Source organism: Chelon labrosus (assembly GCF_963514085.1).
Source record: "Chelon labrosus genome assembly, chromosome: 7".
Classification (NCBI taxonomy): Eukaryota; Metazoa; Chordata; class Actinopteri; order Mugiliformes; family Mugilidae; genus Chelon; species Chelon labrosus.
The window spans coordinates 17,603,454-17,617,975 of record NC_140343.1 but is presented as its reverse complement, the minus strand read 5'-3'; the positions used below and the strand labels follow the sequence as shown (position 1 = coordinate 17,617,975).

The 14,522-nt window shown below is 41.4% G+C and overlaps 1 protein-coding gene across 4 annotated transcripts in view; it reads right to left on the bottom strand.

Moving 5' to 3' along the window:
* The window catches only part of sbno2b (strawberry notch homolog 2b), a 54,088-nt gene that overhangs the window by 17,138 nt on the left and 22,428 nt on the right, over positions 1-14,522 (bottom strand). The window contains exon 1 of one of the 4 annotated variants that reach the window (XM_084547997.1): positions 8,691-8,826. The exons of the other annotated variants lie outside the window; for them this stretch is intronic. Within the exon in view, the coding sequence (XP_084404123.1) occupies positions 8,691-8,750 (60 nt within the window). The 5' untranslated portion in view covers positions 8,751-8,826. Of the gene's footprint in view, positions 1-8,690; positions 8,827-14,522 lie in introns of those variants that run through there. 4 annotated transcript variants of the gene reach the window in all.

Here is a 14,522-nt window from a genome sequence, read left to right as displayed (position 1 = left end):
TTTTTCTCCCTTTGTCTGTGTGCGTGTGCACCCTTCCTGAGGGCAAGATCAGGCATGATCTCTGCAAGCAGGCTCTCTAAAGTTTCTCTACCCTGCAGACATGTAAGTAGAACAACTGGCTTTTCTGCAGTGACAGGGGGGGGGTTAGGTCATAGGAAAAATATCACTGCCCAGACACATAACCTGTCACTTTATACCACCTTTCCTTTCTCTTTCCTTTCTTTTTGTTTATTTATTCTGTCAACTGTGATCCTTCCCATGTAATCCCCCCGTGTGTGCTCATTCCTAGCTCCCGTTTCTTCGAATTTCTAACGGAGGACAGATGTGTAAACAAGGCTTCGAAAAGGAACACAGTGTCACCAGCGTCATCATTACAAGGAAATATAATCAAACACACAGATACACACAGGCTCTGGGATTTTACCATATCTTTTGCAAAAGCTACCCACCAACATAAGTCAATGACATGTTAGTAGATTATTTTTACAACAATAAAACAAACAAAACCCATTTATTCAGACTGGATATGAAAACACATTTTAAGTGTACAATTAAAGCTGTCGTAATAGCTTTATTATGAAAGCGGTCGGGGTTATGAAACCCTTCTCGCCAATGATGTCAACGTGCTGCCAGCCATAACCCTAAATAACTTTTATAAATATGTGATTTGCATCTAAACCTGCGGGTCATTGCTCTGTGTTCCATTAAGATATGACCTCTAGGTTTCCTGCGTCATGTAAACACATGTAACAGAGCGTACCGTGCGACTGCGATGTTGTTATATAGACGGCCCGAGGAGACAGAGAGGAATCACAGAAAACTGCAGCAGTTCGGATGGTGCTAAGCAAGACATGCCTAGCCTCAGTACCGTGCTAATCAAGTTGTTAAGCAGAGCGGAACAGAGGCAGCAGTGTTTGTCCCCCGGCCGCCCCGAACTCAGGGCTACTGCATCCACTGCTCCTGAGAGTGGGCCCTGCCAAGCAGAGATAAGGCTTGAATTCCAACTGCTCTGATGGTAATCTGCCTCCTTCCACAGCACACAGCCTCGCAATCATAAAACTACTAATCCTGCCTCTTGCTCTCTGACACTCTTTTCCTTTGCTGAGCAATTCATTAAATATCTGGACCTGTGCACGCTTCTGTATGTGCACGTTACTTACAACACTGCTCTCAGGGAGTAAAACTGCTTGAAATCTTTATATTATTTTCTTAGGGAATAGGTTAAAAAAAAAAAATTACAGAGAGACGATTGCAAAACAGAGCAAGTGTACATTTTTTTTCCCTGTCATTTGACTACCATCCTGTTTTTTGCCTTTCAAGTGTTCATGTTTTCACTTCCGTTTCTCCGCTGCAAGGAATTCTGAAGGCAGTAATATATATATATACATCAACCACTGTACAATCTATACAGTAACACTGAAGATTTGTACAAAAGCCGAGTGCACATATGCACGCATAGATAACTGAGTATTTGAATGCCTGGATAATGACGGTTGTCTGACTGCAGGTAATTAATGTGAGCACGCAGAGGTGAAAAACCGCTCCAACAGTCCTCTCCAGCTCACAACATGTCTGCAGAGCTGCAGAGGTGCTTTCTGGTTGTGGTTGAAGGCAGCGGTTATCAGCTCTAAAAATCAGAACTGGAGAAATACACTTTTAAACACAAACCGCCCACAAACAGCTTTGCTTAGTTATATTGTGTGAAGAGCAATTTCAAACGGTGTCACGCAGGACCTGCATCTTAAAATTTGCAGCGAATCGATTATCACAGGAAACGACAGAACTGGCTCGAATAAATATTATTAAACGCATAGCTTGCTATTCATCGGTCCTACTAACGTGGCTTGAAGAGCTACCGTGGGAGAATTGTGAGACAGCCGTTTCTGATATAATGTCTACAGTGACACTGGCGATGACACAGATGATGAGCGCAGGCACGACCATGCAAGGAAGTCAAGCAGCATTATCTTTTAGTAAGCTTTATAAACCGATAAACCGACACAAGCCTATACGCTGCTCCTCCCTATTAAAGTAAAAACTAGTTCTAATCAAGAACCACCATCAGTGATAGCTGTGTACTACTATGACGGAGCTGACGTAGAAGTTCAAGTTTATCAGTCAGAATGACTAGAACCCAGTTTGTAGTCATCGAATCCTCCATATTGTTGTCCTTGTCAACACCAATGTTGTCCACAGACACACTGCACACTCACTTGCCAGTTCATTAGGTACACTAGAGAAAACGAATGCATTCTAACGTCAGAGTCCTGCACTAAATCTTCCTTCATGGCTGTTATAATTTTCAGTTTGTGTTAAACAGTGTAAGAAAAGTGATATTGCAGCTGTTTGATCGTTCTGGAGGATGTAGTTTGTGATGCTGTTAAACTGGATTGAATTCAACTTCAAAGTGTTTCTGATATTTGGTCTAGCCCCCTGACTAACATGGGGTTGTCAAAATAATAGAAACATGTGTCGGTACAACACAATACAAATCAACAGCGCTACAAACCACAGCCTCCAACATCAAAACAGTTGAATCAACAGCTATCTTAGTTAATTTAAAGAATGCATTCATTTCCACTAACGTACCCACTGAACCGGCAAATACGTATATGTGGACAGCCACATGGCTCCTGTGAATGTTGTCAGCTGCTGCTTTTGCCTGCCATTGCTCTGGCATTGTAAATGCTGACAACAGTACACATGTCGACACCCGTGCAATGACAGGGACATGGTTCCTTACTGACTTCTGCTGAGGCAATTTTGAATAAGCCAAAGCTGTCAATTTGTAGAACCAAGAAGAGAAAGAAATGACCATTTCTGCCTTTAGTTTATGCTATAATGACATACCTGATGCTCAGGAGAGCAAGCCTCAGGTAAGGACTACCGTGCATGCTGTTGTCCTCATCCAGGCCACATCCTGTTAAACTCAATAACCTGCCTTGGTGCAAGGCTAGACCGCGGCCTCAGTCAGGCCAGGCCCAGGGCTTTCCCCTCCTACACACTGCCAGCTTGGCTGCTTTTCCAAGGCCAGGAAACAAGTCACCCTGGCCTCCCACTTACCCCACACACACCAACACACACCAACACACACACACCTTAATTGACCTCACCATCTCACCCATGCTTTTCTGTCAACTCTTACATATTCTCTCCCAGTCTTTAAAGTTCCAGCCTCCTTGTTTCCCAGTCATCTTTTCTCTCTGCCGTTTCAGCCCTTCTCTCTGTGTGTGTTTATCCTAGTTTTGTTTTCCCACAGAATTCAGCCACGGGAAAATAAATCTTCTTAACCAGCACTTTGCTGATATTAATCTGTGTGTGGCTCAAAACCTTTTTCAGGATCACTCCGTTACTACACAGAAACTCTGTTGCGCATATATCCAAGACTACCACTGTATACTAAAAGTAAAAGGCAGACTAAAGAAACAGAAATCCTAGCTTAAAATGTTTCTGTAATAACAATAGTAAGGTCAAGAGTGTGCGAGTCATACCACAACCAGGAGGCTTATACATGCTAAAAAAAGGAAAAAGGTTCTCGTTTCTAACGTGGGCAGTGCACATAATATAGATACATATATATCCATATTACACTGACAGATTCTGTGGTTTGTGTATGTGGATGAGGTGTGATCAACCTTTACTCGAGCTCCGCCGCCCCTCGTGGGTCAGCTGTCGACCTTGTCTATGCAGTCAACAGAACCTGATTGATGGCCAATGTGTGTGTTTTTTCGTAAGGTGGATCTAGGGGCCAGGAACCTAGAAGTCCCCAGTGGTGTCTCTCTTTCTGTCTGGTTTATGTTATGCCTAGCCGTCTGCATGCCCCATGTCCCTGACATATGTGCTGCGCTGTGATTTTAATAGCACAGCTCAAAGCTTTTCTTTTGCTTTACTTGTTTTGGCAAATCAGGTCTGTGGTTAACCTGTTGTTGAGAAAATTCATATTAAACTGGTCTGTTGTTGTATGCCGTAGTTAAGTAAGCCAAGTGTTTTAAGGAAAGTACCGCCAGTCTTTGACAGAAATGCATTCAGATCCAATCTTTGATCAAGGAGCCAATTTGTCAAAAAGCCACTGTATGTTGACACGGAGAGTTTTACATCTGTTTCTGTGTAAAGGACACTCCCAAAGAAAATACATTCAAACTATTTTAAAACTTGGACACCTCTGGCAATATTATTTAATCAGTGCTGATAATTAAAAGTTAACTATTTTTTACTGCACTACAACCACATTTGCAAAGGTTATTTTAAAGGGAAGGTCTGAGAAATAATAGTTAAGTTTTCATTGTATTTACATTTTTTTTTAATTTAAAGGTCAAAATTACTGTCTCACAGTCTAACGTTTTCCAGATCAATTCCGGGCCAATCAAAGCTGTATAGCCGGTCCAACAACCTCCTGACAGGCAAGCCTTCATGTCATGCCAAGTCTGACTAAAGCACGGACAGCTTGCTGCTTACAAGCCTCCTGGAATTTTCCAGTGTTTTCATATGTTCGGGAAAATACAAGGATGTCAAGCGTCCCGGCTAGCACCCGAGTGACGGAGCTGGTTCAAGGTTTAGTTGCAAGTTTTGCGAGGTCTAGCTGGTGAGAACCTTTCACTGAGCTGACTACTAGAAACCAACAGGAGCAGCAAGCCCCTACAAAGCATAGGATACTACCTTACCTAGCAAAGAAGGACAAGCAGAGTTGGTGACAAGTCGTACAAATTGAGAGACAAAAAAAGGAGGAGAGAAAAGAGCAAGGAACAGCAGTGAGAGAAATGTCAACTTCTCTGTACTTGAGCTGGTGCCAAAAGGAAGTCACCCACAGACACGTAACAAGAGGATGAGCTGACATTCACGGAGGCATATCTCAACTGTTTGAACCTACGTCTCGAATCTATAGGTAGGAAAAAACAAATCGCTGATGCACTGTGCTGAGTCGTCGTTTTAAAATTACATTAAAAGAAAGTGCTGTCACAAATAATGCCACAGATAGTTTCAGTTCAGAAGTGCAGTGAACAAAAATGAACTAAATCAAATCAACATTCAGTATGACTACCATCTGTGTTTGAAGCAGCACTGGTGTTCCTCAGCAGAATTTATCACGGTTGTTCACAGTACCTTGCACTGAAAGAAATGAACCAGTGCCTTAGTAGATATCACAGTAATAAATAGCTGAAACACCTTCATATAATCTCTAAATATAACTTAAGTGGTGTTATGTTTCTCAATGGAGAAGCTGCCACAGTTCTTCTGTAGGCTGTCTCTCATATAATCCCAGACTGATTACATGATGTTAACATTTATACGTCTGGACTCGCCATCATGCTACAGAATATACTGTATTTTCAAGACAATCGAGACATCCAAAGCGGCTAAAATTTTTGTGCTACACGGTACATCCTAATAAGACAACCAGCTTCGGACAAGGTTGTTGGAATAAGAAACACAAAGATGATTTACCCAGAAAATTACCCGGAAACAAATTGACGTTATTTATTACTATTTTATGTGAAAAGTGCATGTGCAAGCCTGCAACCTCAGTGCTGAAGGAAGGGGATGTGAAGGGAGTGTTGACGCACAATGACGTCTCACTTATGCAGAAATTTCAACACAGCACACAATACAGCACTTGCAACAGGGCTAAAACCCTGTCATTTAGAAAAGCTGCACGCAACTTTAGTTGAAAATGTATTCAATTCAAAGGGAAATGTGTTTTAGAAAGGTTTTCGCGTCACCTCAAATAACCCCTCTCTCTCTCTTCTGCCTGTGCGTGACACACACACACACACATTCACACATTCGCACACACACCTGTGGTCAACAGACTACAATCTCTCCGTGACTCAGGACGGTGGGCTCATTGCCCGTAAATTGCGGATTTGGTTTTTAGCCAAGAATCAAATGCAACTCTGAGAACTTACTATTTTACAACTGTTTAGGGGGTAAAATGTTCTCTTTGTCTGCCAACATTTTATTGCCAGATTATCCCGTCAACTGTCGAAAGGTAAAAGAAGTGTCTAAAAACAAAACAATATGTAATTAATTAGTTTCACACTTGGTCAGAGAGAGGGACTGTGCTTCAACATTCATTCAGTCTGATAAGGGACACAGCAGTCACACTAAGTCAGGGGGGTGTGAACTTCCTTCAAGAAGCAGAGAACATTGTTGGTGCTCTTTAGATGTCTTCACCTGTTTACTGAACATTTCTATCAGTGTAAAACGTACTCAATAGATAACTAATAGCCTTCAACCACTTTTCCACTAATTTAACAGCCACCAGTATAGTGACAGACAGACAAGAACGAGGGCAGAGGAGGATTTTACATGTAACAGAGAACCAATATCAAAAAGAAATGTGGAAGGTACTGAACACACCTACATCCACTGAGCAAAATATATATGACATATATTTTGGAGCATGTTTTTGGACCTTGAGAAGAAACTAGATGAACAGTATGCCCACATTTCAAAACGAAAGTCTCCAGCTGGCCAGAAGATTTCAATCTAGTTGGTGCTGTACAACCGTAAACTAACGCAACCGCCTTGCAATAATATTCCACCTTCAGCCTCGTAACAAGCAGCGACCCACTGCAGGGTCCTTTATTGCAGATTTCGGTGAGCAGTCAACAAGTGTTCAAAACCACAAAACAGAAGTGACGATTATTTTAACAACTTTAAAGTTACTTAATGAAAAAAGGAAAGGGGGTTGACGGGTTAATACGATTCTCATATTTACTTCTTTTGATACCGAGGGTACTTGACTACTGAGCCGACCTTGCGATCCTTTTAGAAGCTCTTGTTTGCTGCGAGGTGTTTTAGTGGGGAAATGCGTGAAGTTACATGAAAAATAACAAATATGTTACTGTAATTTTCAAAGGAAAACACACCACTTAAAAACTTGTTATTGGCGACAGTTTTAGAAGTCATGTAACAACAGTTTTGCCGTTTTTACGGGCAAACACTGAGCAATGAAGAAGACACTGGCATCTATCTGTAGCCGCTGTCTTGTCTTCTGACAGATTTACTGAATCTCGTACATTGCTTGGCGTTAGCACGGGTAGCATTTAGCAGTCAGCCGTCATTACGTAAAGCGTAACTGTTATGTTGCGTCTTCATCTCGCACCACCATAACTCAATCTGCTCACTGTGATGTACATTTGCCGCAATGTTCTTGAAACACATTTAATTACTTGAAATGCTGTCACACACCTTTCATCAAAAGAAATCTGCACCCATCCTCTATCTTCTCTCATCTGTGAACCCACTCCCCCCCCCCCCAATCTCTCACTCATCCTAACCATCATTGTTTATTCACTTCCCGTAAGCTGCACGGCTGGGGTCATGCTTGAGGTTTAATGTAATACCAGGAAACTGACAACATGTGCCCACCGAGCACACCTATTTCTTTAAAAGACAGTTTCACACTTTTTTGTCGTCTTGAAACAGCAGTCAGTGATTTCTGAATACATTTTAACGCGCCACGTACACTGCAAATTTTGTCAGCCATCTCTTTGGAAGCATGCTAAGAAGGTACCTCTAAACGGGCAGTGTGAATAGGAAGATCACAGTACTGTTTGGTTTGTTTTTGAGATGTTCATATGACGTCTTGAAATATTGTGATCCTCATATGTTGTCACGATGGTAACAGTGCTCATGCATGGATTTCATGATGCTATATACTTTTTACTTATGAAATAAAGACTGTTTAAAGTATAAACAACTTGAACCCAGTTATTGTGCAATTTCTTACATTTTTTGTGAGGGAAGAAATGCTGACACGGCGAAATGAGTCAGTCAGCTTCATCAGAAATTCTGTGGCAATGGAGTCAGTAAGCCTTGCTCTATTAATCTCATTAAACCAGTATACGTGACAATTCTGCCAACACCGTGCAGTCTAATGAATCACGACTCCGAAAAGACACTGGAGCTCTGTTTACAGAGCAGAAAACAATGGGCATATTTAATAGTCATCCAGAAAACCGACAGGAGTGCCATTTAGCCTGACAAGATATCAGGTTCTAGCACTTACTGGAAGACAGCAAGGAGTGAGGCAGACAGTCATTTGTCAGAGTTCCTGGCTGGGAATGAGAGACTCAGTGGTGCAACGGATGACCGACTGGGAGAAGGGTCTGTCAGCAAAGACACTCACCACCCGACTGAGAAACGGGCCAACTTTTACCACGTTTCCAGCTTTAGTTTACAATAAACAGATGACGTATTCATGTCGTAAACAGATAAAATAATAACTGCTAGAAAACTCCTTTCTGTTATCTGACTTAAACCTGATAACAAAGTTCAATATCCTTAGTCTGACACACCTGTTAACTTTTTCCAGTCCAAGAAACCAGCCTCCATAAGTGTTACAAGACACAAATCTAAGGACGTTTACAACAGATTAAATCCAAAGGTAGCACCAGACAGAGGTTTAAAGCAAAAGAAAAACAAAGGCTCGCCTCCTTCAGTGGTGTGATTAAAAGGAAATCGTTTCAAAATTCATTCAAGGGAGCTAAAATTAAAAACGCACAACCATAAGAGTGTGACAAACCGCTTACAGCTTACTAGAACTTCCTTATAACAAACAAACAAACAAAAAAAAAAACGCTTCACAAAAACGGCTCGTCTAACATCAATCAACAGACAGACTTCAACATCGACAGGCTCGGTTAGGCTTATTGTACAAGGCAAAAAGAAGCAAACGGTACCAGTACCTTGGGAAGCGGTAGTCCCTGCTGAGAACAATATTTAGTCCAGATCTGCATGAGAGACATGGGTCCAACGCTGCAGTGTGGGATGGGGGATTAAATATACACACATGCATACGCTCCTGCTTCACCTTGAATCCCTGAATTCGGCAGCCTCTTCCATGTGTTGGTAATCACCTTAGAGCTGGCGTGCTTCCACCCAACTGTGGACACTCACTAGCCCTTTCACAGTTCCTCTCTGGCTCAAAGCACACATCTGCCTCTACCACAGGTACGCTGTGGGCAATGAGCTGACACATAAAAACCCTGCTGCTCTCACAAACAGAGGCAAGAGCAAGTCTAAAACATGCTTCCTGCTTCACCAGGACAGGCAGATATTTGCATAGAGGGCTTAGTCATAGTGATTGTGGACTAGTTCCTCCGAGCTCAAAAAGGTGGTTGGAGAGCGAGTGAGAGAGCAGAGGAGGGGAGGGGAGAGCTGGGGAGGAGAGGGAGGGAGGAGGGGAGGAGCTTTCAGGAAATGATGCTTTTGTTGGTAAGTGACTAGAGTTACTGGCAGTCGGGCCCATTTTACTGTACATGGTGTAACTCAACCGCATTTGTAGTGTAAACAGTATTGCGCTCTGGACCTGGCCGCTCCTCACACCCCGCTGCTTACCGCTATGTTTAATGGGCCTGGGCCACTATTTAATCATTATTATATTTAGAGGTTGACTCCTTGCCTGGCTGCCTGTCTTACGCCTCTACTTTTTTTGTCTCTCTGTTTGTCCCCATTTCAAGGCTGCTCTTCTTAAAATGATTGTAGATAAATCTAAATATGTCTCAGGGGCGTAGGAGCTAAAAAAGAAGGAAGTAAAGAGGTTGTCTAATGAGCTAAGTGGGGAGGTGAGCTACTTGTAAAAATGCAGATACAGATCCAAGGGGGCTTGATATGTCAAATAATCTTGTGAATTTAGCTTTATTCTGGAAATCAGCACAGAAACTAAACAGATACGGTTTTTCAGTGCAACTTAGAAATGAGAGAAATAAACTGTCAGAAATGTCTTATGGGGTTCGGTGCAGACTGCGAGTTTGCATTCCAGTGTCTTTCAGCCGGTCGTCAGCCAATACTTCTATCTGTGCACAGTTAGAGACAAATTCCTCATCTTAACAAGCTTACTGGAACTGGGGGTGATATAACAGATATAACAAATTCAAATTGCTGATCAGAGATAGCGCAGTGCGAGTTTTTCCTGAATGCAATGGTACCCGTTTGAGAGGCGCTCACAAATGAGAAGACTGTGGCATTTAAAATCATAAATAATGAGATTTATCTCCTTTACTGGTGGAAGAAAGGGGCCGAGTTGTGCACCCAGCTTCCAGGAAGCTCGCACGGTGAGGGACTGTAATGTCCATCCCTGTCAGGCTGAAGGGGAGTCAGGCTCTCAGAGACGGAGTGGCGCCTGTCCGTGGTGTCATCATCGTATGAGTGGGAATCCTCTGAATAATTTGTGTTAGTGTGTGTGCGTGCTTGCGTGAGAATGTGTGTGTGTATTTGGTGGAACATGGAGGGTCATCAGGGAGAAATTAATCATTGATGAGATTCTTTAGAATACTTTAACACCTAATCACACACACATTCAATTGCGTCACACCCTAAAAGAGAAAGATACACGTCTGACTTCACTGACCTCAAAAAAGAAAAAGAAAAAAAGATAAGTGGTGGTGTGCAGGCAGTCCCATTGTCATAGGCACTCATGCACTTTTACATCTGCTGATTTTTTTGCTTTCTTTTTTTAAATCTATCTCGGTGACAAGGTGCATTGTGGCTGAGAAAACATGAACAGAAAATCGGGTTTGATTCACCTGATTTTGATCTCAGTGCCACTCCTTTATTTTGCCGTTTGATGACTTTTGTAATTGCCAGCATATTACAACCCCTGTAACTGTGCACTGAATGCAAACAGGACCTTTAAACCTTCTGCACAGTAGGACTAGTGTTCACTTTTCTATTAATAATCATATTTTCTTAAAGAAATATCCCATTTTTATAAAATACTGATACAACTCGAGCCTTGCAAAACTAGAGTAGATCAGGTGTGAAACACACCCCTCCAAGGAAAACAGTGCACAGATTACCAACCATTCAAATGAACCTTTAACTTCCTCCTTTAAAGTAGGCCAAGTGACTTTGTGTTTGAGCGTCTTATAAGGAAGTAACCGAGAAATACCAACTGATTTATATCATGATTGGCTTGAAAGAAAAGTCAAGAATGTCTGAGCCAGTGAACCCTCGTGGCACTTTTCAAATGGCTAAATATGAAAAACTATATTTTTAGACCAGGATATCAACTGGAAATTTCTAGATGTCGTGTGTACACTTTTTCCATTGTGAGATAGTTGTATTTTGAAAGAAGGGAGAGGAGACAGGGAGAGAAAGGCTATGGGTCTGTGGAGCTGCAGAGGTGCAAAAGTAATTGCAGGCATTAAAGGAGTCAGTGGGACTTACGATTTCTCAACCAATTCTCAGACTAAATGGGGTTTTTCTTTGTTGAGATGCATGACCTTCTCATGCACTCATGGTTCCTCGGGGGCTGTCTCCACTTTTAACTACATGTACAGGGTAAGGATGTAGCAACACCATCACCTGAGGTAAAGACATTAACCTTTCTCATGGCCTATCTGTGGGTGCTCTTCAGGAGCAAAACAAGTTTTCAGTTCTACACAAAACAAAACTGAAGGGTTGTAAGAGCTAATGCAAATTACCGTAACTCTTCCTAGAAGTGCACTACGCAAGGGTATGTGCACGTAATAGTGAAAAGAACCGCACAGAGACAGAACAAGAATATGTAACAAGCGACTAAGAGTGGTAATGTGGCTAAACGTGCTCCAGTGTGCGTACATGTGTGCATACTGTACGTGTAATGTATACGGAGAATACACTCGGTGTGTTTGAGTATGTGCTTCACCTCGTGAGGTTAGCCAGAGTGGTGAATGAGTTCTGTTTTTTTTTGATCTTCCAGTAAATCTTGTTGTCATTTTGATGTTCTGCACAAAAAGTGTGTCTGTAAATCAGCCACTTGAAGCTTGTGCAGGTGTGCATATGTCCCTGTGGAAAATGTACAGGTTTCCTTCAAATCATGGTGACATTTCATTCACATTAAAATTCTTTTTTTATTTTTCAAATTACCAATGTGGGCACAGTTGGCTTAGTTGAGTCAATTGTACCACAGATAAGAACCTGTCAGACTGTGTTTACCATCAAGTCTTGAGATGAGCAAAGATCGGTAAATAAGACTAACTTCAACTTGGTTTTGTTAATAATTATTTTACACTGGCTAAGTGACGGTGTTTGGGCAATATTTTAGTTTACTGGCGCCTGGGCTGCCAAGTAGTGTCCAAATAATAACATTAGATATTATTATTATTTCTGATGAAGTTTCCTTTCCAGTAATCTTCCTGCGTGATTCGGTACTGACCTTAAATTATGGTCAATTACTATAAACTCTAAATGATTTCATAAAACCATTTTGTGGAGCCATTTAATCTGCACAATTTCATCATCTACAATATAAAATGTAAATAAAATAGAAACCCAATACATTTATGTCACTTACTATGGTGCGTATGTGAATGACTTACTCATGAAAGCATCGATTACATTTAACTTCATTACAACCGATTCAATGTCTCAAAAGCAAATCAAAAAGTTTCCGTGGAAGTTTGCGTTATGTCATAAAAGGGATATGTTGTGGCGCCACTCAAGTACAGATCAATTGTCCAAATCAAATAAAGGTCACTTAAAATGTGACACATCATGGTACATCGGCCATGTATTGCCTTTCACTAGTTACCTGTTGTATCAGCTAGTATACAGCAGCTGATAGGAAATCCAAGAGTCTCAAAGGGGTCCATTAAATCGAACACAAACAAACATTCAGCTCCTTGTTTGATATTACAAGCAATCAAGATATATTCTTCCCGACCTTTTACAATACGAGGATATTCCAACTGAGCTCTTCAAAAACAAACTGTAACCCAGCGGGACGCCATGCAAACCTAAAGTGATTTCCCTAATGACTCTGCAGCTGTAACCGAAACAGGGAAATAGCCGAGGTAAACATGGCAGTCACATGACAAACTAAACAATCCCATCAACCAATCTACCGTAGTCACAGACGCCTGAAAGTCTTCTGTATGGGCATGGTTCACCAGCATAAAGAAAACAACAAAAAATATCCTGCTTTCTGACAGACAGACAGCAGAAAAACCTGGAAGGGTTTGTGTGGAATGGAGGATGAAAAAAAAAATAAGGGGCCTGCGCAATTGAAGCGGCGGATTAGTCATGATGACCCTGTGACTTACATTTTCTCTCCATGCCTCACATGGTAGGGTGTGTCCAGAACCAGAAAGAACAGCTGAGAAAGCACAGCACGCATGTCTCCCTCACACAGACGCAGACAGGCATCACAACAATCCACATCTCCGACACCACGAAGCCAAGCCTGCTGGTCTTGAACACGCTAATCAGGAGTGATCTAATTTAATCTACACACCAACTGTCTTCTAATTATGTACATGCAGATGATTGGCTCCAACATCTGCATCTGTCCAGCGTAATCACGGATGCTCGTGTTTACTTTTACGGAGGAACGCTATAGTCAGACAGGCTAAAACAAACACATGGAAAACTTGGGAAACCCCACATGATTCACAACATCAGTGTCAGCGCTGCAATGCACGTGACAGATCATCATGACACATCACTTTTTTCCCAAATGAAAACCTAAAAATGTATGTAGCCTTTGTTGTTGAAATTCCCTCTTTTATGTGTTGAGACCAAACATTTTTTTTTTGGCCACTCATTCACACACCTGGACACAAACATGAAGTGAAACTCCCGAGGGTAGTTTTCCGTCTACAAACTCTCACCTTCCAGACACGGCTGGAAAATTAGCCTGTGCTAAAGTGTTTTGCATATTTGGCTAAATCTCTAAATGATGCATAAAAAGGTGGAAAAGAAAAATCTGTCAGTGTCAAAGTACCTCATCATGGTATTTGGTTTTTTAAATGGTTCATTTATAACCATACTTAACATAGTAAATCATATTTACTTCCACATCAGAATTAATTAAAGGATTAAAAATTTAATAACTGTGAATGCTTTAAAAGATCTGGCTAAACATTAAGCCAATTGCGTGAAAAATCTTAAATTCTTTCTCCCCATTTCCTTATCCAGAAATGTACATAAGTCTGTTAAGCGTAAAAAGACATATTTGTCAAATTAATGCTATTGATATTAAGCTGCTAATGTACAACATGTCATTTACTTGAATTTAGAGAATAGGTGTCTGACTAACTGTCCTCGTTGTCTACATTTGATTAGAAATGCTGTCTAACAGCGAACAAGTGCCAAGGAGACCAATAATCCAAGTCCAACTTAAAATAAAGTCCCTAAAAACAGATCAGATATGTAAAGTAAGAAAGGCTTTATCTTGTGCCTCTAAGAATAACATGTCAGCCCAGTGATTACTATTTACTGAATTGGCGCTGAACTAAGCGGGGGCCTCATAGCTTTGCCTTTCCTAATGCGAGACAGGCTAATAATAAGTAGGGAACTGTCATTCAACTTGGTGACCCATACCTCCTCCTCTTTAAAACTCATCAACACTGCATATTGTAATTTTTTTAATGTGGCTCCACAATGTCACTCATCAACTCAGGGTAAAATGGCTCAAGATGAGAAACTCACTCGTGTGTGTCACTGCAATGGCTCCTGCTTATACAATACAGGCTGGAAGGACACAAAAGTGCACAGAAATAGAAAATGCAAATGATGCATAGCAACCACCTGGAACG